The following is a 23,619-nucleotide window of genomic DNA, read 5'->3' as shown; positions in this document are numbered from 1 at the left end:
ATGCATTCTTTAGTAGCTTGTAAGAACATATGGGACCCTTAACATTCATTTAAATAAAGGAATTAAAAAACTTTTGTCTTTTTTTTATAATGCTGACACATGTCCTACTACTGTTAAGAAAAGAATATTTATTTATGTGTTTTAAATTAATTGTAGCTGTGATTGGTTGAAGCTGCTAGCTAGGATTGGCCCTATGTGCTACTCTTATCAGATGAGGCATATTAAGACTAATGTTGGCATCTGGCTCATTTCTGATTATTTTTTTATTTGGCAAACAAATGTAATCAAACCCAGAGTAAGTGTCTAAGTCTACCCAGAGTGAAAATCAAAACAAACCACGGTCATTAGCAAAACTGCATTTTTTAATTTATTTTTCTGTCTTTTTTTTCTCCAAAATATTGTCCCACCCAGTATCGTATAGCATTCTGCCCCTACTGATTAATCTACAATAACTTTTTCAAAAATATAACTTGTACCCTGAAAACCATAGAAGGACTTGATTAGTTTTACTACCTCACTACGAAATAGATCATTTTTAATGATTTTTAACTTTATATCGGAGCATGATGGCTATTGCAACAGCACATCATCAGTGCGTTAAAACTAACCTCTGTCATGACGGTCTAAACCCAACACACCATCCTTATTAGTTGGTGAACAATCTAAAGCTTGGTTAATTCTTCACAGTGATCAAAAGAGCCCACATCAAAGATACAAAAAAAAATTTAATTTTTTTTTTTTAAACGAGAGTCACTAATGTCTACAGCATAGGTATCTAAAAAACACTTCAGATTTGTATTTGTAAATAACCATATTAGGGGTGTCCTGAGACAAGTTTTTCTCATCAACATGATGCCAATAATGTTTCTTTGAGAATTGACTGATGCCAATATTGATCTGCTATATCAGCACAAGTCATACATACATGTATTACTTAATTGTAGTGTGAAATATTGGCATGAGAAAAACTGACCCATTTATTATTAACTAATGGGTAACATTATACATTTTAACTAAAATATAAAAATGTCCTATAATTGAATAAAATAGATTAAAAATAACTTGTAAGACCCTCAATAAATAAAAATAAAAAAAAATACAAATTATGTGCCGGAGTGAGTATATCGGAGGCTTTCGATGCAAGCTGATAAAATGTGATACTCGTGTTTTTGCTAATATCGGATCGGGACATCTTAAATTAATAATGCAATTAATTAGCATTGACGTCCTAAAATAACTTTTATGTTTAAAAAACAGAGTTTTTTATCTAAATATTTATTTAGCTCTCAGAACAAGCAATTAAAGCTCGTGTTTATCACAAATGACCCTGTGACCCCTGACGTCACCAGCCCCAGTGCGCAAATACGATAGGGTCAAAATCACTCCAACTTCACTGCGGAGATGGACAGAAGTTCCGCACGGTGACTACGCCGTCCAGAGAGAGGCCGGGCCCTCACCCGACGGGCTTTTCTTACGTGTTTTAGTGTTAAGAGTTATCGACTGTTTAAGCTAACTTAATTTTAACAACGAAAGGCTGGCGCGGGCTAATGCTAAGTCGGAAAAAGTTACCAAGCTAGCTAACGGAGAAGGTATTTAATCTTTATGCGCTGATTGTTGCACCGGTGAGTTTTCGTTTACAGAATGCTTATTGTTTTTTAAACCATGGTGCCTGAGCAGAGTGACTAGCCAACACATGCAGGAGACGAGCAGCTTTGACTCTAGGCTGTCAACGAGCTCTCTGACGTTAGCGGCTGTGGCTAACAGCTAGCTGAGCGCTACCATGGCCAAAACAGAGAATGGCCGTCAGTCTGTGGACAACAGGAGTATCAGGACTTCCAGCAGCAGTCATATCGACGACGAAGGCTCTCTGGGATCGGATTCAGAGATAAATGGCTTCACTAGTGATCGTCGGACCGATAAGTATGGATTCATCGGTGGAGCGCAGCAGTACTCAGAAGAGTCGTAAGTTTGTTATTCATCTCTTTTAAAGTTTTAACGTCTACAATAAATATTGACGTTGATTATTTAACAAATGTAAAGTAGAATGAATTTCGTTTGGTAGTATTACACTTTATTATGATCACTGGGTTGTAAACATGAGCTGCGTGGCACTGATTCTGTGACTCCCAGGGTGGAACATTCACTGCCAGCCACTCCTGGCATGCAGGGGCCACCGTTATTATTGTGAGCTTTTCATTGTGGGTTAGGACAAAAAACTCCTTTGTCCTGTTGATCATGCATGAGTGCAGTGCACATGGTTTGAAATCTGGGTAATTGTCTGTATCCTAATTTATGGCACGACCCAAATGTTTTCCAGCAGAACAATAACCAAAACATGAGTATCCAATGGCTGGCCTCCCTCCTCCAGTGCGTCCTGGTGCCACGTGTCCCACTCTCCTAATCACCCCCCTATTTGTTTATTTGTTGGTATGTGGACTGGAGATATACAGATACATCTAAAAAATAATTGAATATCATGAAAAAGTTTTATAGTTTTGGTCACTCATTTCAGAAAGTCAAACCCATAATATTGATATAGACTCATGACACATAGAGTGAAATATTTCAAGCCTTTATTTCTTGAAATTTTGATTATTATGGCTTACAGATAATGAAAACCAAAATTCAGTGTCTTGGAAAATTAGAATATTACAAAAGATTAGAGGTTGACTGATGTGGGATTTTCAAAGGCCGATGCAGATACCGATTTAAAAAATAAAAAAAAAATCAGTTGATAGCCGATATACTTTTCTTTTTTTTTTTTTTTTTTTTTAAGCACATTGGTTATGAAAGACAATTGAAACATGCATATGATATGAATTTATATATTAAAAATTAAATTAAATACACCAATAGAACTCTTAACATGTATTGAACTTTAAATATACCCGTACACAACCAAGTGGCTGCGTTGACTGTGGACTTCGGAAAACACGGTGGACCGACACCAGCAGATGACATGGCAGCCCAAATCATCACAGACTGTGGAAACTTCACACTGGACTTAAAGCAATGTGGATTCTGAGCCTTTCCACTCTTCCTCCAGACTCTGGGACCTTGATTTCCAAATGATTTGCTAAATGTACTTTCATCTGAAAAAAGGACTTTGGACCACTGAGCAACAGTCCAGCTCTTCTTCTCCACAGCCCTGTAAGACGCTTCTGACATTGTCTCTTGTTCAGGAGTGCTTCCTTCTGCTGACAAGCTTTATGGAGATGCTGATTTTATTTTCCAGCAGGATTTGGCACCTGCCCACACTGCCAAAGGTACCAAAAGCTAGTTCAATGACCATGGTGTTAGTGTGCTTGATTGGCCAGCAAACTGGCCTGATCTGAACCCTATATAGAGAATGTATGGGCTATTGTCAAAAGGAAGGTGAGAGACACCAGACCCAACAATACAGATGACCTGAAGGCTGCTGTCAAAGCAACCTGGGCTTCCATTATGCCTGAGCAGTGCCACATGTTGATCACGTCCATGCCACGCCGCATTGATGCAGTAATTCATGCAAAAGGAGACCCAACCAAGTATTGAGTGCATATAAATGAACATACTTTTCAGGAGCCTTACATTTTTGTTTAAAATATCCCTTTTTAATTGATCTGTAATATTCACATTTTCCAAGACTGAATTTTGGGTTTTCATTTACTGTCTGTAAGCCATAACCATCAAACTTTCAAGAAATAAAGGCTTGAAATATTTCACTTTGTGTCAAGAGCCTATATTATATATGGGTCTAAAATGAGTGACAAATAATATTGAACATTTAAGTTACATTTTTTGAGATGTACCTGTAGGTGCCAGTTTTTACGTGTATCGGCATTGACCGATGCGGGCTGGTGCGTTCACCGATCCGCATTATTTACACAGAGCAGAATTTTTTTTACTTGTTCTACATCACCTGTTTTTAACATTTGTTAAATAATTTTTACTTGTCATTCTACCTCACTTTTGTTAATTTCAATAAATCTTACTTTTTTAGAAATTGAGACTTGTACCATTTGTTATCATTGTGTAATTTTTATGATGTAAATTGAGGGAGTATCGGCTCAGGAAAATCAACAGTCCGTATTGGTAATAGGCTAAAGCTGATGGGGAAAAAAATCAGTATCGGCCCTAAAAAAAATCCATATCGGTCTATCCCTAATGCATAGTCATTCTGACATAGTGAATTAGGGACCAGTAATCCATGCATACATTTTCAATAATCAGTTGTTTAAATATTAAGTTACACAAAACACTGTAAAGAAACATCAACTGATAATTTGTCAGCAGTGCACTATGGTTGAGCTGCTGGTTTAATTTTATTTTTATTTCATCTTTATTAAACCAGATAAGTCATTGAGAACAAGTTCTTATTTGTAATGACGACCTGGAAACAGCTGGCGTTAAGGGATTTGCTCAGTGTCGCACAGTGGATTTGAAAAGATAATCATTATACAGTAATGAAATCAAATTGTGAGGTGCCTAAAGATTCACACTTATAGTATTAATCACAAAAAAACTTTCAGAAAATCCAAAACCATCACATCTTATTAATAGCATGGGTTTGGACAGTACTAATTAAGTTTTCACTTGCTATGCTGTTATATAACAGTAGGTAGTGGTAGAACAGTGTTCTGTATAAAACGATTAGATTTTCTTCAATGGGTCTAAATATATTTTTGCTGTTATTGTATATTTGCATTAGTGCTTTCCCCAGTCATACAGTAAGCCTAGTGATAAAACATCTCCCTATGTATGTAGAAATGTGATTGTAAACTTTTAGTAGTGGCTATTTGTACGGTTGCCGTATCAATATACAGACATTCTATTCGTATGTAGCGCCCTTCACTAGCCAGTTTAGGTCACGTGACTCAGACTAAACGTAACCATAAACCTAAAACTATCCCTAACCCTGAAAATTGTTGCTATATAGGGTTATAACCTAACCCTAAGACGCTACGTACGTGTACTTCTGTAAACATACCAATAGCACCGGGGGTTGTCTGTACGGCAACCGATAGACACTTTTTAAACCGTTTTGAATGTGCACAGCAGGACTTCTTTCAATGAGTGTGGAGTCTTTCCTTATCTGTATCTATAAAAAGTCATTAGCTAGAGGCCCAAACATAGCTTAATGTATACTCAGATGCAATAGTATTGTTGATAAAAAAATTTTTAAGGATATTTCCACTAACCTGGATTTTGGTTAAATATTTTAGCACCATTTTTTCCAAGAAATGAATCTAATCCTAACCATTTAAGCAAGTTTCAGTGTTTTTTTTTTTTTTTTTTTTAATAAGAAGGTCGGCGCCTTCTCCTCCCTTTTCTTAGAGGCTCAAAGCCTTCATGGTTGTATTGAAATAAAGTGGGTGAAAGTTGTGCCAGGCATCAGCTGGCTCCAAGTTTGCTGTTTTTCTGCAGTTTTGGCAGACTTTGAGCCACAGCTTTAGTGCTTATTTACAGCAGGCTCTCTTTAGCTTGAGTTTTATTGTTGGGACTTAGAGAAAGATTCAGTGTGTTATCAGTGGTTGAAGGCTTTGGAAGCTCAAGCTGGAGTCTAATATTGCTTGGAGCAACATTTTGTTTTTAGGAAGCAAATGCTTTTTAAAAACGTATTTAAACTTGCAATTACAGGGTTGTGGCGATGAGCTAATTTCATACCTTTTGTAAATCGTAATGCTTTGTTCATTGGACAGGAGGGTTAGTTATAGTTAAAGTAATGCAAAAAAGTTGAAAATTGTTTGTGTGAATATCTTATTTTTAGTCTAAACATTTCACTGTTGAAGGGTATTACAAAATAGACAAACCCTGATTTTGATGCCAGGCAGCTAATCAGACTTTGCCTTTTAATGGGCTACAATCCACATCTGCCATGTATCTAGTCTTTATAACTTGTTGTTTCTATTCTTTGATTATTACAAGCTGTGTATAGAGGATGGCCACACACCCTGTGGCAGAATAATACAGTCTGGTTGGGTTTCTTTCATTTTCTTCACATCTGAGTTTTATGTCAGACTTGCCAATAATGGGTTACCTCACAAAAATAACAAGATTTAAGTATAGTTGGACATGCATTAATTTAACTTTAGAGATGATGTATACCCTAAAATCTCGAGCTTTTTAATCTGACACCTGTCATTAATTGTGTTTCCAGAGCTCAAGATGTTCCTCCTGAGATCCTCAGGCAAAGAGAAGTGAAATGGCTGAATATGCTCAGCCACTGGGACAAATGGATGATCAAGAGATTTGATAAGGTTAGTATTTAACTAGCAGATTCTCACATTAGCTCTTGATTTAATGTTTCAGTCTTGAAAGCTGTTTGTTCTCAATCAAGAAATAAAAACTGCATCACTCAAGGGTTTGATTACTCAAGGATGAGAATGTGGAAACACTTTGTTTAAGCCACTACTTGTTTAGCTGGTTTTGTTTAAACGGCTGTAAGCAATATAGCAGCGAGTTGTGTTTTGACCCCATTTCCATGAGTCAGCAGCAAGCCACGACACAACATCTTTATCACACTGCGGACCTTGTGGGAATTTAACTGGCTCAGATTCAGGGTGTAGCTGTATTTGCTTCCTATGAAGCAACTCTATAATAAAACTACTGTAATGATTTAGGTGCAACTCTGGCCTGTCTGTCGCTATATTACTACTAGGGATGTAACGATTCACTCAACTCCTGATACGATTCGATTCACGATACTGGGTTCATGATACGATTCTCTCACGATTTATTTTACAAAATGAGACTGTAGACAAATGACTGAAAAATATTATTTATTTTTTTCTTCAAAAATAAAAATACTGTCCTGTTTTCTTTTATCTTTCATTATCAAAAGAATCCCTTGATAAACTATGCAAAACAATGCAATTTAATTCAAAATAAATCCTGAATGAAATAAATGGTAAAATTGAAGAAGCCTATTAATTTAAATTCTGGCTCTACAGTAAAATGTATTTTGTGCCTTAACAATTGGACTTTAAAACAAATCCCATATCAAAGAAATAATGTGAATAAACAAACTATGGCTTTCATTCTCTCTCTCTCGTTTCTCCCTTTCCACTCTGTCTCTCTCTTACCTTGGATTTCACATGTTCTTTCTTTGTCACTTCTTTCATTTTGTCTTGTGGAAGCTAAAATGCTTCCAAACTTCAGATTTAAAACACGGTGGTGCATCGTGAATTTCAAATTCTAAATAGATAATGTAAAATATATATTTTTTTTTTTTTTTTTTTAGTTCTGTAATTCAATTTATCAAGTATTGATGTGAACTGTGACACCTTTGAATCGATTTGTAACTGCCTCACGATTCATCTTTACACCCCTACAGCATACTGTAAAATATGGGGAAGGCTGCTAGTACTACTTCCACTTTCTGTGCATGTTTATGTGGAAATGAAAGATTTCGAAACATATTAAAAATTTTGTGCTTACTGAGTCTCATTTTAGAGCTTAGTTGTTAAACAAATATGACTCAAGTCAACAATGTATGTATAAAGCACTATATTATATATGTATGTTATAAAGAGCTGTTCACCAAAGGGCTGTACTAAATACACAATGACCACGTTTACATGGGAGCTTTAATTCCTCTTTAAAGCAGAATAAAAGTTAAATCCTCTTTAACCTGACCTTGTAAACACCTAATTCCTAAAGCTAATGTAATTCATAATTAAACTTAACTCTGAATTAGGTGGCTGGTTTATTCCGAATCAGATAATTCCTCCTCCTTGTTAACACTTAACTTGCTTAATTTCGCTTTAAGTTAATTCGGGTCGGTTTGGTGTGCATGCGCGATTTACCGCAATGATGACATAGTCCAAGATGGCCGTCCGGATTAGAGCTGAGACTACTTATAAAAGCCTCAGAATACATTGATATAATGAAAAGAGTGGATGGATGGAAGCATAAATGTGGACTTTCATACGGACATGCACCTACCACGGTAAACGGAACAGGCTTCACCGGGCGGCTGGCACTAGGACCCAAAGGCAGAGTACTGCATTCATAGGCTGTAATATCACCAAGTTTATCATTTTACCTGGTGATTGTTTTCTGGAGTTTTACTGGGCTTTATTTTCCAATTTCCCTTCCGCTCCGTGGTCCAAACAGTTCTCATGTGTGGTCTTCTGTGTTATAGCTGACAATAAAAGGTTTGTAGTGTGTTTTGCACAATAGACGTGATACGTCACGTTCGCCCCCTGTCCAGTCAGAGCCTTCCCAACCCCCAGACCTAAAGCGGAAATAAGGAAACCTGAATGAACCGGTTTCCCATGTACACCTCAAATCGGGAATGACTATTTCCATATAAACATAAAGCAGACCACTTTAATTTTGAATTAAAAAACATCATGTAACTGTGGCCAATGAAAGAAAAGAACACACGCAATGGCCATAAGAGGAGAACTCTTAGACTGAAGCGAATGCCAAAGAATAAAAATAAATGAGTCCTAACTGTCAGTGTTGAGAATATTCTGATATGGAGAGGAAGGTTATTCTGTAACTATGATGTAACCACAGAAAACACACAATCCTGTTTGGGTGGGGGGCATGTGAGCTGATGTTGGTCAGCAGATCTGAGTGGTCTGGTGAAAATATAAAGCTATGGGATGGATGGCGCAAGCCCAGGCAGCCCTTTGAAGATCTGCATTAAAATCTTAAAATCAATACTAAAACATATTTGGAAAACCAGGATTGGAGTTCCCATAGGTTGCTATAGTTAAAAGCCATTCAGCATTTTGAGCAACCTGAAGCCATGTGAGAGAAGCCTGGCTGACATCAGAGTACAGTGAATTACATAAACACATCAAGATAATGTAAAATTATGTATACTGTAAACCTTTCAAAGTCGCTGAAAAATCACCTTGACTTAACTTTTGGTAAAAGCCTTTAATGTAAAAAATCTGTTTTATATATCTGGGTTCATTTGTTTGTCAAATTTAAAACCGCTATACATTAACATAAGGCTTCTTTCACACTGCAAGCCTTAAGGCTGCAGTATGTAGAATCCTCTCTCTGCTCCGTTTTGAAACCGAAACTCTGTGTTTTTTATGAACGCTTTTAGCAACATTTTTCTCAATTAATATAGACTAGTGACAAATGCTTGGACTTCATCTTGTGTTAGTGGAGATTTTTCTGGTGTTTTAGAGACTGACATGAAATCACGTATTACTCTGTAGTTACTGTCCCGAGTAGCGGCTGCTGCCTTCGGCTCGTCCCAGCAACAAACGCACACAATGGGGGCTGTGATCTCAGCTGCTCTGAGCGGCGGCCGTATTCAGACTGTAAAATGAATTCACCGTGAATAAGCTTCTGTTTTCTTTACATGCAAGTTATCCTGTCTGTTCTTGCTCTCCCTCTGACACCAGTGTGTGTGTGGGGTGTACTTTCAGTAGTCACGGAGATCCACAAGGATGCAAAGCGAAAGCGATCCGTTCCTCCTCACTGTTTGTGACTTTATTCTGGTCTGCCTTTTTCAACTTGATTTGCCCTGTAACTGTTGTTCCTAACACTGTTATGGGGACGTCTGCTGGAACGTCCGCAAATGCATATTTACTACCGATTAGCACTGCACAATTTTGACAAAAAACCTAATTGCGATTTTTCTGACAGATATCGCGATTCAATTTACGATTTTTACAAATAGTTTATACAGTTAAATGCATACTGTATGCCTTTTTTAAAATTCCGTTTTATATATTTTTTTGAATTCCTTTTTCTTTTTTCCAAATTCCATGATTTCCACCTAAAAGTTTTAAAATTCCATTTAAAATTATAATATTAATAAATTTTTTCAGAAAATATTCGTTTTTAACTCATGTGAGGAGTTATTAAATACTGTAAAATGAAACTCAATTAAACAAAAATGTAGGTCAAAAATAAAATGTAATTTAAAATAATGACTAATATATAATTAAAAGGTAGATATAAGTTGTACTGTTCATTATTCATGTCATTTAAAGATGTATGAGAACAGCATTAATGTCACCCGATTTCCCCTCAATGGTTTACTGAATCTGAGCAGGTTTATTTATTTAAATTAACCTAATTTAAATGATGCTGATGACATCATTCCAGATCATAATGATTAAACAAAAACAAATGGATGCAAGGATGCATCAGTTATTTCACCACTAGGGGCCAGAATATTTTACAGTATTAGAAGTCATTAATCTACAATGTTTCAGACTCTACAATTCCTGGCATCGATGATCTCGTCCACAACAACAGAATAACTTTATCCACAGATGAAGCTGATTGGAGCTGATCATGTTGTCACGGAGTGCAGCAGCGCTACATAAGAAACGGCCGGAGCTTTACAGACACGTTAAAGTTAAGCGGGCACTGATCGGCTCTGATTTAGGAGTCAGTGATGTATTGCGTAGTTTTTTGGCAGTTTAGACAGTGTTAAGTGCAGATTACACTGTGTTTGAAACGGTCAGGATGGGAGGGGGGCGGATGGTGCACCGTATTAATTCCCCATTAAAAAAAACAAATGCTTTTCCTCACGGTGACGGCGTTTCAACCTGATTCTGTCCATTTCCACGCTCAATGGTAGATTCCAATTTCATTGGTCGATTCCGTGATTTCGTTAACGTGAATTTTATAGGGCCCTAGTGTAGTTGTTGTTGCACTCAACTGAGGGGTAACAGATTCGCTGTAGTGCATACAAGCTTGTGTCTTGTAACCATCTCTGATTGGCCAGCAGCTCAGGAATGCGGTTCTCGGTGATTCTGATTGGTGAACATATATATCACTCAAATGATGGAGACTGAAGAAAAAAACCTCAGCGTCTGAGGTTACGTTATCGCAGTCGTGAAAACGTGAATGTCGATGCGATTAAGGTTAATCGTGCAACATTACTACTAATGATAGTTGAACACGCCTGACTTCAGTTGAGCAGCCAATAGAAACACCCAAAACAGCCCACAGAGCACACTTGTTTGAAGAAATAGCTCTGATTGGCTGACATCCAGCGCCATGCTCCTGGATTTTTAAACTTCATTTACAGAGAAAGGAGAAGGAGATGAGATTCACTGTCCACTCAGAACACTTTAGATTACAATATGCTCAAAGATGATTATGGATCTTTGACCAAATTATGCCAAAAAAAGTTACAAACTGCAGCTTTAATGCTCAATTCAGATGTTTGGCTCAGACAGTTCACATTACCATTTATATTGTGACCTGCATCAGACTCCAGTGTGAACTGTTTGTGGCTCCGAACTGACCCGCTTGCGCATTTTTGCGTTTATCTCAAATTTTTTTGTGCAGTGGAGCCAGAGAATGAATGGGCAGGTGCAGAGGAGGACAAAGAGAGACAAATATCTAGTTTTGTTTTTTTGCGGCGCTGATTTGTTTTTAAACCCTACCTGAAATCAATAGTTAAAACCGATTATATTTCCTCATACAAATGACATATTTGTTTGTTTTAGTGGCAAGCCTGCTTTTATTAACTGAACAACTGTCAGCACACAGGGTAACATGCAAACGTCAAACACAAATAGGCGTGCAGTGGCTCTATTTACATAATCCATGTATCAAAACTAAGGATAATCCATGTTGTTGTGCAGAAAAGGGATTGGAGCAACAATGGATGCTTCTATCCTCTGCTCCATGGTGAGCAGTGGATAGCATGCAGCTTCAGCGCTACGCTCACTGCTACTGCTGCTGATAGAAATTGATGTCAGCGTATCAAACACACATGAAATCCGCCTTGGCCGTTCACACCAAGGTCGCATTGAAAAAAATCAGATCTTTATCGGATACAGAACCACATTTGAAAGTGGTCTAAATCTGATTTGAAAAACTCAGATATGGTCCAGATTTAGGTGTTCACACTGCTTTAAAAAAAATTGGATCTGGTTAGTTGACCCCAAAAAATCAGAAATGGGCCACTTTTACGTGCAGTATGAACGTAGCCTAAGATTACGTACCGATGGCTTCATAAACTTTGTTAGGGATCCCAAATTTAAAAGGGACATTTTAGGAACCCCACTCGATCTCAGGATGAGCATCTGTTTTACTTTCATAACAGTATCCAGAAATGTTCATGCAAGCCAATCAAGTGCAAGTCTAACGATCATTTTGTTTAGAATAGTTAGTGACAGAGCAAGGGAATTATGAGACACATGTTTGCATTCTGCTGCACTTTACAGGTGCTTTGCCAAAGTTGAGTCAAAGTTTGTTTTTTCTTCTCATGTAAAGCTTTTTTTTTTTTACTTTTCACATGTAAATCTTTCACGTAATAAATACATTTTCAAATGACTTATTCAAATATGTTGTGTCTCAGGTCAGGCTGCGCTGTCAGAAAGGAATTCCTCCGTCTCTTCGAGGTCGTGCCTGGCTCTACCTGTCAGGAGGAAAGGTGAAGCGAGAGCAAAACCAAGGAAAGTTTCAGGTAACACTTCTTTTCTCACTTCCCCTTAACATGTGTCTGTAGTTTGAGCCAATGTCTCCATAAATGTTAGTGACATTTCTGACCTGCGGCAGCTTTATCTCTTTGTTTGCAAACAGACATTTTAAAGATGAGAATATACTTTTTTTTAGCAGCCGGTGGCTTTTTTAGCAGCCGGTGGCTGTGGCTAAAGCACACACAGGTTTCTTCCCGTTTCTTTCATGTTTTTGCTCAGGAACTGGATAGTCAGTCTGGTGACCCCAAATGGCTTGATATCATTGAGAGAGACCTCCATCGACAGTTTCCATTCCATGAGATGTTTGTGTCACGTGGAGGGCATGGGTAGGTTGTGTAGTTTGATGAAGCATCACACACAAATGATTTTTTCTTATTTGTGTGATTAAGTATTTGTTGTGCGTTTGGATCCTGTGCAGGCAGCAGGACCTGTTCCGTGTTCTGAAGGCCTACACTCTCTACAAACCAGAGGAGGGTTACTGTCAGGCTCAGGCTCCTATTGCTGCAGTGTTGCTCATGCACATGCCTGCTGAGGTACCACATACAAATAGTATAAACTGCAGGGTTTGTCTTGAAAACTAAGGTAGCATTTTTTATACTAACAACAACCTTCAGCCCAAATTACCAGAGCAATGTAAAACAAGAATCTCCCAGGTGGTAGTGATATGGAGGGGGAATCTTCTCACTGCTGGTCTGCTGCCTGGGTGTTTTCTTCTCCTTTGTTTTGGCAGGATTACTATTGCAACAACACTTAATATGTTGGAGAAAACAAACATGTCTCACACTGGGTTCCTCCATCATGGGAGAATCAATTCTAATGTATAGTTTTAAGAGGAGGGCAGATCTTTATTAGTGGTATGTTTAGAAATATTTAAATAGTTACATTTAAAAGTATTTTTTCTTTTAAGTTGTTTTTCCTCAATTTCTCATTCTTCCGAATGGGTGAAATAACAGTGTGGTTTCTTCTATAAGTTGTATTGGTTTCCACAGGATGCTTTCTGGGGACTGGTGCAGATCTGCGAGAAGTATCTTCCCGGATACTACAGCCCTGGCCTGGTGAGGCGTAATCCATATTAAGCATGTATGTTGACATCAGCATGGGTTAATTCACAATGATGGAACTGGTCTGTTAACAAAGGACCAGGTGATTACACAGACAGGAATGCATCTCTGTAGCTAACAGACATGTGTGTTATTAGAGATTATGTGGGAACCAAGTGTTTTCAGTGATTTGATGAACACAACTTCATGTTTCGTTGTCTGCAGCCTACTGGAGTTTAATACATGTGCTGATATTCTTCACCTAACAGTGATATTTGGACATTGTAAAAATCAAGATTCAAAGCTTATTCTTTTGTTGTGAAGGCATCGTTAAACGGTTGAGCATAGTGGAAATCAATAATCATGTAAGAATATAATTATGGTAATTATCAGGTGGCTCATAGTTATTTCTCTCTTTCAGGAAGCGATACAGTTAGATGGAGAGATCCTGTTTGCACTGTTGCGACGAGTCTCGCCCCTCGCCTTCCGGCACCTGGAGAAGCACAAAATAGACCCCATCCTCTACATGACTGAGTGGTTTATGTGTGCCTTCTCCAGAACGCTGCCCTGGGCATCTGTGCTACGTGTTTGGGACATGTTTCTCTGTGATGGTAGGAAACCTCGTTCAGCAGTGTACCCTCTCATCTTCCATTGGTTGTAGAAAAGCTGTTTGTTTTTTTTTTTTTTACAGTTTTCAACTCACATGCCATTTTTTGTTTTTGTTTATTTCTTTCAGGGGTCAAGATAATCTTTCGAGTTGGGTTGGTGCTACTTAAGTGCATGTTGGGAACCCGTGAGAAGTTAAAGGCGTGCCAGGGCCAATATGAAACCATGGAGCTCTTGAGGACTATTGAACCTCGATACATGCAGGAGGGCTTCCTCGCCCGAGAGGTAAAACATGTGGATGAGTTGTTTTCATAATGTTTTTTACTTTCTTCATGAGATAATGAGCAAAGTAAACAGAGTCAAATCTCAAAACTAACTTGTAGAGTCAGAATTGTTTAAATCAGTACAGTATCTGTGTGTGGCATTTTGAGCTGACTTGGGGTAACCAGAATGGTGGGGTTTGAAGAAAGTCTTTACAACTTTTCTTTGACAAACACACTAAAAGCAATTAGGGAAAGAGTTTTTTTTTAATTTGTGCATATTTTGTTAAATGTGTTCATGAACACAGCAAGGATGGAGGAGGAGTTTAGGAGTGAAGTGAAGCCATTCTGTAATTAACAAAGTGTTGGCTGTCTTGTCGTGCTGAGCATTGTGAAAGTTTCTCTCTGCGACAACAATACCTCCTTTTAGATTTGGGGCTAATACGACTGGCTGACAGTAAATTAACTGCAGCCTGAGGCTATTTGGCATTTTACAGAGTTCAGATTTTGTGCACATTGGCTAAAAACCTATAAAACATGTTTTCCAGCTGATCCTGCTGCCCCTTCCCTCATTCCGACCGTTTAAGTGAGGCTGGGACTTTTTGCTTTTTTCCTCCTGTTGCAGATTCTTGAGGTGCCTGTGACAGCACGAGATGTGGAAAGAGAGCATCACTCCCAGGTTAAACGCTGGAAGAAGAACCGTGGAGAGCTCAATTTCAAGCCACCCCCCAGAATGCATGGCGCGCGCCACATCATGCTGACGGAGCCTCCCAGGCGTCAGGACCTGCAGCAGAACCCCACTATTATACTGGACGTGCAGCAACCTACTCCACAGCAGAAGAGAGGCAAGGAGGAGAAGAAGAGCAGAATAAAGAATAGCATGAGGAAGCCCAAGCCTAAAGAAGACATCCCTAATCCCTACCCTCTGGCCAGTGATCTTCCACCAGCACCTTCTGAGCCTCCACCTCCTCCTCCTTCTCCACCACCAGAGAGCAGCTGTGATCCAGAGACTGTGGCTCAGACTGAAGCAGAGGGGCCTCTCCTGCAGAAAGCAGCTCCCATTGAGGTTCCCTCGCTGGAAGAATGTGCCCGACAGAAGTCCCAACAAAGCCTTTGCAGCACAGAGCAGGATACGTACCTGTAACTGTGCACGCGGCACACGTTCTTCATTGGTACAAAATCAACACTATCCAAAAACCAACAGTTTTTCTCTCATTATAAATAATTTCTCTGTTTCCTCCTCTGTGGGTGTTACATTAAGAATGTCAACTGCCCCCACATTACACCACTTTTCATTTTGACTCTTGCAACTCTCTCCGGTTTGGTTTTTCTCATTTTTCCCCTCATAAGATCCAACTGGTCTACATTTCAGCTGCCTGCATCATTACCAGAACCCCCTCCACCCTTCATATTACCCCATCCTTCAGCAGCTCCACTGACTCCCCATCAAGGACTGCATCAAGTTCAAGGTCTTTTTTGCTAGCATTCAGTCCATTCATAAGCTCACCCCTCATTCATATGGCCAGTCTCTCTGTACCCTCAGACCTGCCACCATCCACCTACTGTCCCCTCTTCCTGTATCATTCCCATTCTCCCCAACTCTGGAACTCACTACCTGCTGAACTATAGACTCACTCCCACTGTTCAAATCCAGACTCGATACCCATCGATTCAAGACCACTTTCTCCCCAAAAAGGGTGAAAGTCATAATCAAATCATAACCAGTTTTTATAACTTGTGTACTGTCAGGTTTGTTTGTTCTTTGTTATTGTGTGTGACAATGCACCAGCACCCTCCAGTCAACAACCAGCCTGTTTTGCCAAATATTCTGACAGGCAAAAATCACTATTCAGCTTCTGTCAAACTATTTTCTACACGTGTTCCTTATTTTATCACATTTTTGCCTTTTCATATAGTCAGGATATACTAAAGATGTAGAATTAAGTGTCCCATTTCTTTGATACTTCAGCCATTAGTTGTTAATCCAATGTTGCCTTTTTTAACACATGCTGCTCCTATTCACTCCACGTCTTAGTATCCTGCGTGAAAGGGAGATGATGTTACTGGAAGAATTGTTATCTCGAGAGGTTTTTAAGGTTAATTCCTGCCTTGGTGCATAATTCAGTGCCTCATTTTGTGATGATGATAATCCTGTGCCCAGCACAAGGCAGGGAAGGCCTAAAACTGCAGCTTCTTTGTGCATTCTTCATGTTTGTCCGCTAGAGGGCGATGAAGATCTTGAGGAGGATTCTGCATCGGATTTCTCATTTCTGTGACTTCACTACGGGCATGGGTTTTGCCTTTTTTTTTTGGGAGGTCTTCATCTAAACTTGAGATTTGAAATACTCTAACCTTGGAAGGAATCAGTTTTATTTTAACATTGTTTGCTTCTATCTTCAGTATTTATTCAAAGAGCATCCTGTTTGCACATTTTTGCATGATGTGCTGGTGCACTAATTGTCACTTTTCTTCAATCTGACTGCAATGGTTACCTTTCTTTTGTAGTTCGCTCCTCACTTTACTGCAGGAAAGTGTCAGACATTCCTCAGTTGACCTTTAAAGGTTGTTTTTTTTTTTTTCTTCCTTTCACATATTTGCAACAGTGAGTTAATACTAATCATTTAATGGTGCTTGTCTTCCTTTTTGGTACTACAAGACTTCCACTTGCAGCCAATAAGACACTGTCTGTTTTCTTACATATTTTGTTGCTAGTGTTTCCAAAGTAAGTCAAGGCTGTTCTCAGTGACCAGCTGACCTCTGATTTTGGTCAAGAGGGATTATTGGGAATCCAGGACTTTCTAAGATATTGTAGCATTTTAAAAACATTTCTTTTAACTTGATCTTTATGTTTGGGAAATCTAGAAACATGCAATGGTTGTTAGCATGACAATCTTCCTTCCTGTTACTCTTCAAATCTCATTAACTTCATTCAAAATAATATGGTGTAAGGTTTTTGACAAGACACGAGCAAATGCTGAATACATGTTTGTTAAAATGCTTAAAGAAAGGAATGTAATTAGCAGTTACTCTCCTGTATGCAGTAAAATTGTTGCAGCTTTCTTATTCCATTCATTTTGCACATATTTAATATAATGCTGTGCATTCAAATACAAACATTTAGGAGTTTAGTTTGTAATGAAATATTTGGTTGCATGATGCTAAAATTAAATTTGGTAAACAAAAGCCAAATATTTAAACCACATTATTAAAAAGAAAACCTTTGCTATGATAATAGTAAATGATATCAGTTGCTGATTAATAAAGCGGTTTGTTGGGAGCTAATTTTGTTGCACAGAAATCTTTTGTAAAGCCAAATTTAAGGAGTTGCTCAGTTACCGTGTGCCATGGTTTGTTCTCACCAACAGATGGCCTACAGTCACCTATTTGTCGGAACATGATGGATGCTTTTAATACAGTTATTTAAATTTGTTGATGTTACACTATATCTAAAATAAATCATTAACTGCATTTCTGTATTTTCATGTGCCACAGACGAGACTGATGTTAACTGCTCTATAAATAAAACTTGATTTTTGACTTTATTTTCAGAAACAATGTTTTCCTATTTAAATGCTGTTCTACAAGTTATTATAAGCAACAGCAGGATCTATAAGTTACAGGTTGTAATGATCTGCACTTGTCCTCAATTAGTTAGACTTCAATTCTCTTAATAAATACAATGAATATGGCAATAACAAAAGGATGTATTAAAGTATCTAGCATGAGCTAATGCTAGATTTGAAAACATTAAAGTCAATTAGATGCTTTGATATATAAACTGTGTCTTAGAAAATAAAGGTTGGCAATCATTCCCCTCGCCAAGCTTTTAAACAAGTTAAGTATTAATCATTGGTTATCATTAAAGTTACTAATTTTGAAGGGAAACACTAAAAAGTAATGAATGAGCTGGAACTTTTTTTAAAGGAGCTGATTATAAAATTATAAATAGCAATTTATATTTGTATATATATATACACACAGTGGGGCAAACAAGTATTTGGCAGCCACCGAATGCAAGTTATCCCACTTAAAAAGATGAGGTCTGTAATTTCCATCATGCTGTAATTACACTTCAACTGTAAGACAGTGAAAAAAAATCCATTAAATCACTTTGAATGAGAATTTATTTGTAAATTACTGCATGAAATAAGTATTTGGCACTTAAAAAACAAGCAAGTATTCTGGCTCTCACAGATCTTTTACTTTAAGAAGCTCTTCCATCCTCTACTCATTACCTGTATTAATGGCACCTGTTTGAACCCATTACCTGTATTAATGGCACCTGTTTGAACCCATTACCTGTATAAAAGACACATGGGGTACATACGAATATCTCCTTTCCTATCCAGAATTCCTTCACCTCTGAAAGTGTTTAAGTGGTGGGCATGATGGAGAGCGTTTAAATTCTCTTTAAGCCAGGGGTCCCCAATCCTGGTCCTCAAAGGCCCCTATCCAGCATGTTTTAGATGTTTCCCTCTTCCAACACACCTGATTCAAATGATGAACTCATCATCAAGCTCTGCAGAAGCCTGATAACGATCCTTGTCATTTCAATCAGGTGTGTTGGAATAGGGAAACATCTAAAACATGCTGGATAGTGGTCCTTGAGGACCAGAATTGGGGAGCCCTGCTTTAAGCTAAGAAAAAGAGGCTCAGTGCTTCCTTTTTTACCTCCTTTAGCCTAGGAAACACTGATGCATCCTTTACCGAAGGAGACAAGATAATGCTGACCCACAATTCCTTGCGGCAAAACAATTAAAGGGACACGCACACCCGAGCGCTCACGGAAACTCACGATGACCCAAAAAGGAGCATGTAAGTTACAAATGCAACAATATGCCTTGAACAACTTTAAATAATCTAAAACCCATATTTTATTATATGTAAACCATATTATCAGATGACATAAAACAGACACTCTGTGGTTCATGAAAAAGGGATCAGAGACATTTTTAGCCACAATATGTTTTATTCAACATAATTCATATTAGTGAGATGAAGGTGAGTGTGAGCAACTATTCTCATTGTGACGTTCATTAGTTTTACTTTTGTTCCTCTTAGCCTGGTAGCCTCTTTTCTTTTGATTTACATTCAAACCTTGTGATTTTTGAGATTATATCAGCGGAAAGTGTTATAAACGCGCTTTTAGTAGTTCATTTTTGGAAATGTGTAGTTTTTCACCACGGCTGACGTCACTAACCTTCGCGGCCGTTGGCTTATTGCGTCACCTAGTGAAAGTGACTCTAATTGTCAAAACAAACGTGATTTCCTTTCCCTAGCTCCTTTAGGAAGTCTGCTAACACTTTTCCTTAACCCCATGACGGAGGGACTATTTGGACGCACCGCTGTCCACACCTTCAAACAGTCAGACTCCAACCTCCACCATGGCCTAGACCAGAGAGCTGTCTAAGGACACCAGGACAAAATTGTACACCTGCATAAGACTGGGATGAACTGATCTACAATAGATAAGCAGCTTGGTGAGAAGAGATCAACTGTTGAAGCTGTTTTTAGAAACATGTCAATCTCCCTCGACCTGGGGCTCCATGGAAGATCTCACCTCGTGGGGTACAAATGATCTTGAGAACGATGAGGAATCAGCCCAGAAATACACTGGGGGAACTGGTCAATGACCCGAAGAGAGCTGGGACCAGTAACAAAGGTTACTATTAGTAACACACTACGTAACAGTCGATTAAAATCCTGCAGAGCCCGAAAGATCCCCCTGTTTAAGCCAGAACATACAGGCCCGTCTATAGTTTGCCAGTGACCATCTGGATGATCCAGAGGAGGACTGGGAGAATGTAATGTGTTTTAGATGGGACCAAAATAGAGCTTTTTGGTATAAACGCCGCCCGCCGTGTTTGGAGAGGAAGAAGGCTGAGTTGCGTCCCAAGAACACCATACCCACTGTGAAGCATGTGGGTGGAAACATTATGCTTTCAGGCTGCTTTTCTCTAAAGGGGACAGGACGACACTCTGTTTTAAGGAAAGGATGAATGGGGCCATGTATTGTTAGATTTTGGTCAAAAACCTTCTTCCATCAGTGAGATCATTGAAGATGAAAATGTCGCTGGATCTTCCAGCATGACAATGATGCCAAACACATGCCATTAAAAAGGTTTAAGTCCTGGAGTGGCCTAGCATGCCTCCAGACCACAACCCACGAGAAAATCCTTTTTTTTTTCTTTTTTTTTTTATAATGTACAGCGCTTTGGTCAATTTTAATTTTGGTTGTTGTAAAGCGCTTTAGAAGTAAAACTTGATTGATTGAAGTTGAAAGTCCTAAAACATCACAGCTCTAGAGTAGATCTGCATGGAAGAATGGACCAAAACACCAGCTGCAGCTTGTGCAAACCTCTGTCAATGCAAACCAAGGATACATTAGAAAGTATTGAGTTGAACTTCTATTATTGACAATTGTTTATTTTATGCACCATTATACAAATAAATTGTTAAATATATATATATATATATATACTTTTTTTTTTCCACATTCTCTCTCTCTAAAGTTGAAGTGTACCTATGATGAAAATTACAGACCTCTCATCAAGTGGGACAAATTTGCACAATCGGTGGCTGCCAAATATTTTTTTTTTGCCCCACTGTATACATATATAATGCAATAGAATGTTGTTTAAATACACACTTTCTAAAAACAACTAAAATGATTGAATCCTGTGACACACAAGGTCAAAGTCACTGGAAAGTCACAAACATGCAGAAGGAGATGTGTTTAGTTATATGTTAACCATGTAATAAGTCTTTATACATGTAACATCTGTAAATCAAGTACTGGTGGACATTAACCAATGGAGTGGATGAACGCTGTGGTGCTGCTTTGGTAAAAGATAGGCATTGGAATTCCAGGCCCTCATATAATATATTTAGATTTTCATGTTCTTCTTCCTCATTGTCTGAGTTTTCTCAGGTGCTATGATTTTATAAGTTTCATAGCACCTATAAGTTTGAAAAGATGCAAAATAAATACGAGGGTTTCTGATTTTATGTTATAACGGAATGTGTATTTTTCTTGTTAGTCGTGTAATTGCCTGGAAGCCTGTCCAAAGGTAACCTTTACTCCCACACACAGCTGAATGTTAGATATGGTCAGAATAAACCAGTGTTTCTCAAAAGTTAATGGCTCAAGTACCCCCTTTTTCTTATTTCTATATCCAAGTACCCCCTTTGTCCAAACTCTGTTAGAGTTTTTATCACTTCTGTTGTGGGACCAAGACTGACGATTGTATTTTCAGTTTATGTTCTAATTTCTATCTTTATTTTGTCTGTGTGTATTTAGTGTATTTTGTTGTTGGTCTGTTCTTTTTATTCAGTATATTTTTCTCTAATTTTGTGTGTTTTTGTTCTCATTTTTGTGTGTTGTTTGTATTATTTAAATCATTCTGTCAGTGTGTGTGTGTGTGTGTTTGGTATCGATTGGTTGTTTCTTGTGTCGTTTTGTATGTTTCTCTGTTATTTTTGTGTATTTTGAAGTGACCTTGTGTATTTTTTCTCTCATTTAGTGCGTCTTTGTCATTTTGTGTGTCGCTGGTTATAGTATTTTTCTCTATTGATGGATTTTTTTGTGTCATTTTGTGTATTTTGTTGTTTGTTCTTATTCAGTGCATTTTTCTCTTATTTTTGAGTGTCTTTGTTGTCATTTTGTGAGTTGCTGGTAATATTCAGTATGATTATCATTTTGAACTAAAAATAGACAAATCTTTATTCATGCTTTCATTTGTTAATTTTCCTCTCTCTCTCTCTCTCTCTCTCTCAAATTCAAAACAGCTTTATTGACATGAGAAAACAGGTTTACTTTGCTAAAGCAAGTGTGAGAACGATGTACACATGAACAGATTAAATGTTATAAAATGTGTGCAAAACAATAAGATTTAAATAAAATAGGCTTTCACTATATATATATATATATATATATATATATATATAACACAATTTACAATTAAGTTATAAATGTTGTAAAAGTCGAGGTTATGTACAGAATTTGACATATATCAATATACACACATATGCGCCCGGTTATACAAGCACATACATACATACATACATATATATATATATATATATATTTATGTATGTATGTATGTGTGTATGTATATATATATGTATGTATGTGTATATATATGTATATATATATGTGTATATATATATATATATACACAGTACATGTACACAACTCTCTCTCAAGTAGTGCCATCACATACCCCCATTTGATAAACACTGGAATAGATGAACTGTGACATGTCTGTAACTAATGTTTGGCCAAACTAGTGTTGTGACAAGCCCACAGCATGTATAAAAAATTCTACGATATCACATGTTTTCAATCACTCAACATAGAAGAACATTACTTATCAATGTGAAGGTAAACGTTTGGAAAATGTTTGATAGTCACTACAAAACAAAGTTAGGCCTCTTATTGTAGACCAGACCCACTTCAGGTCTGACTCGACTCATGTGAGTATCTGTGACCTGTTATAACTAGGGTGACTCAGCGTAGCTTGATGACACACCACAGAGTTGGATTGATTTCCTAAAGCCTGGATTACATTCCAAGAATAGTGCGCGATTTTCTAACAATATTGTCGGATACGTCAAGGATGTGACGATTATGGCGGATAATGTTTGACAAATAATGCATTGAATTTGATGTAGAGGCCTGACATATTGAACAGAGCATGAGTATGGATATTTCAGGACAGTTATTGCATATGACTATTGGTTGGATTTAACCTTGTAACTATATAGATAATTAAGATAGCAGCATAACATCCAATGAAAACAGTCCCAGTTAATATCTCATCTTATAAAGTGTCCACATGTCAAGCGTACAAAAAACAGGTTATATTGTTGACGTTGGGACCATTAGCCCAAGTAATAGTTAACTAACAAATTAGCAAGACTCGCTTTTTATGTTATATTGAGACTAAAACAACAAAAATTAGTTTTATTTCCATGAGGAGAAAGTATTGATGCCTTGATGCTTCTAATTGTATATAATAGGGATGTGTACCTTTCTCCCTTTTCTGCTTCACTGTCTGTAAGCCAGTCACATGATGTCAAATAACAAAAATCAATGTATCTGCCATTCAGTCACATGACGTGTGTCACCTGAAGTGATGACGATTGATCAGAAAGTTTACACGCAGTGTCAGTCCATCTGGTGGCAGTGAGGGATAACTTCCACTTAAGTAATAACACACATTAAAAACATTGACATATATTAATATATAATAAAAAAAAATCGTAGAAACAAAATGAAACCCAGGAAAATAGAAGAAATCATCAGATTTGATG

The 23,619-nt window shown here is 37.8% G+C and overlaps 2 protein-coding genes across 3 annotated transcripts in view; one reads left to right on the top strand and one right to left on the bottom strand.

Annotated features, from left to right (window-relative positions):
* gapvd1 (GTPase activating protein and VPS9 domains 1) overlaps positions 1 to 23,619 on the bottom strand; it is a 748,782-nt gene that overhangs the window by 296,992 nt on the left and 428,171 nt on the right. The window lies entirely within an intron of this gene.
* Positions 1,342 to 17,846, top strand: LOC114469454 (TBC1 domain family member 10A-like). Of its 2 annotated transcripts, XM_028456989.1 has the most exons (10): positions 1,342 to 1,589; positions 1,678 to 1,962; positions 6,140 to 6,239; positions 12,278 to 12,385; positions 12,618 to 12,724; positions 12,817 to 12,931; positions 13,388 to 13,453; positions 13,860 to 14,049; positions 14,175 to 14,329; positions 14,930 to 17,846. In XM_028456989.1, exons 2-10 carry the CDS (start codon positions 1,781 to 1,783, stop codon positions 15,446 to 15,448), a joined length of 1,542 nt encoding a protein of 513 aa, XP_028312790.1. In that variant the 5' UTR covers positions 1,342 to 1,589; positions 1,678 to 1,780; the 3' UTR covers positions 15,449 to 17,846. The 2 variants fall into 2 exon arrangements, with proteins under 2 accessions (XP_028312790.1, XP_028312789.1); XM_028456988.1 differs by having other exon boundaries at positions 1,342 to 1,962.

Source organism: Gouania willdenowi, chromosome 9 (genome assembly GCF_900634775.1).
Source record: "Gouania willdenowi chromosome 9, fGouWil2.1, whole genome shotgun sequence".
Classification (NCBI taxonomy): Eukaryota; Metazoa; Chordata; class Actinopteri; order Blenniiformes; family Gobiesocidae; genus Gouania; species Gouania willdenowi.
This window is presented reverse-complemented; position numbering and strand designations above follow the sequence as displayed.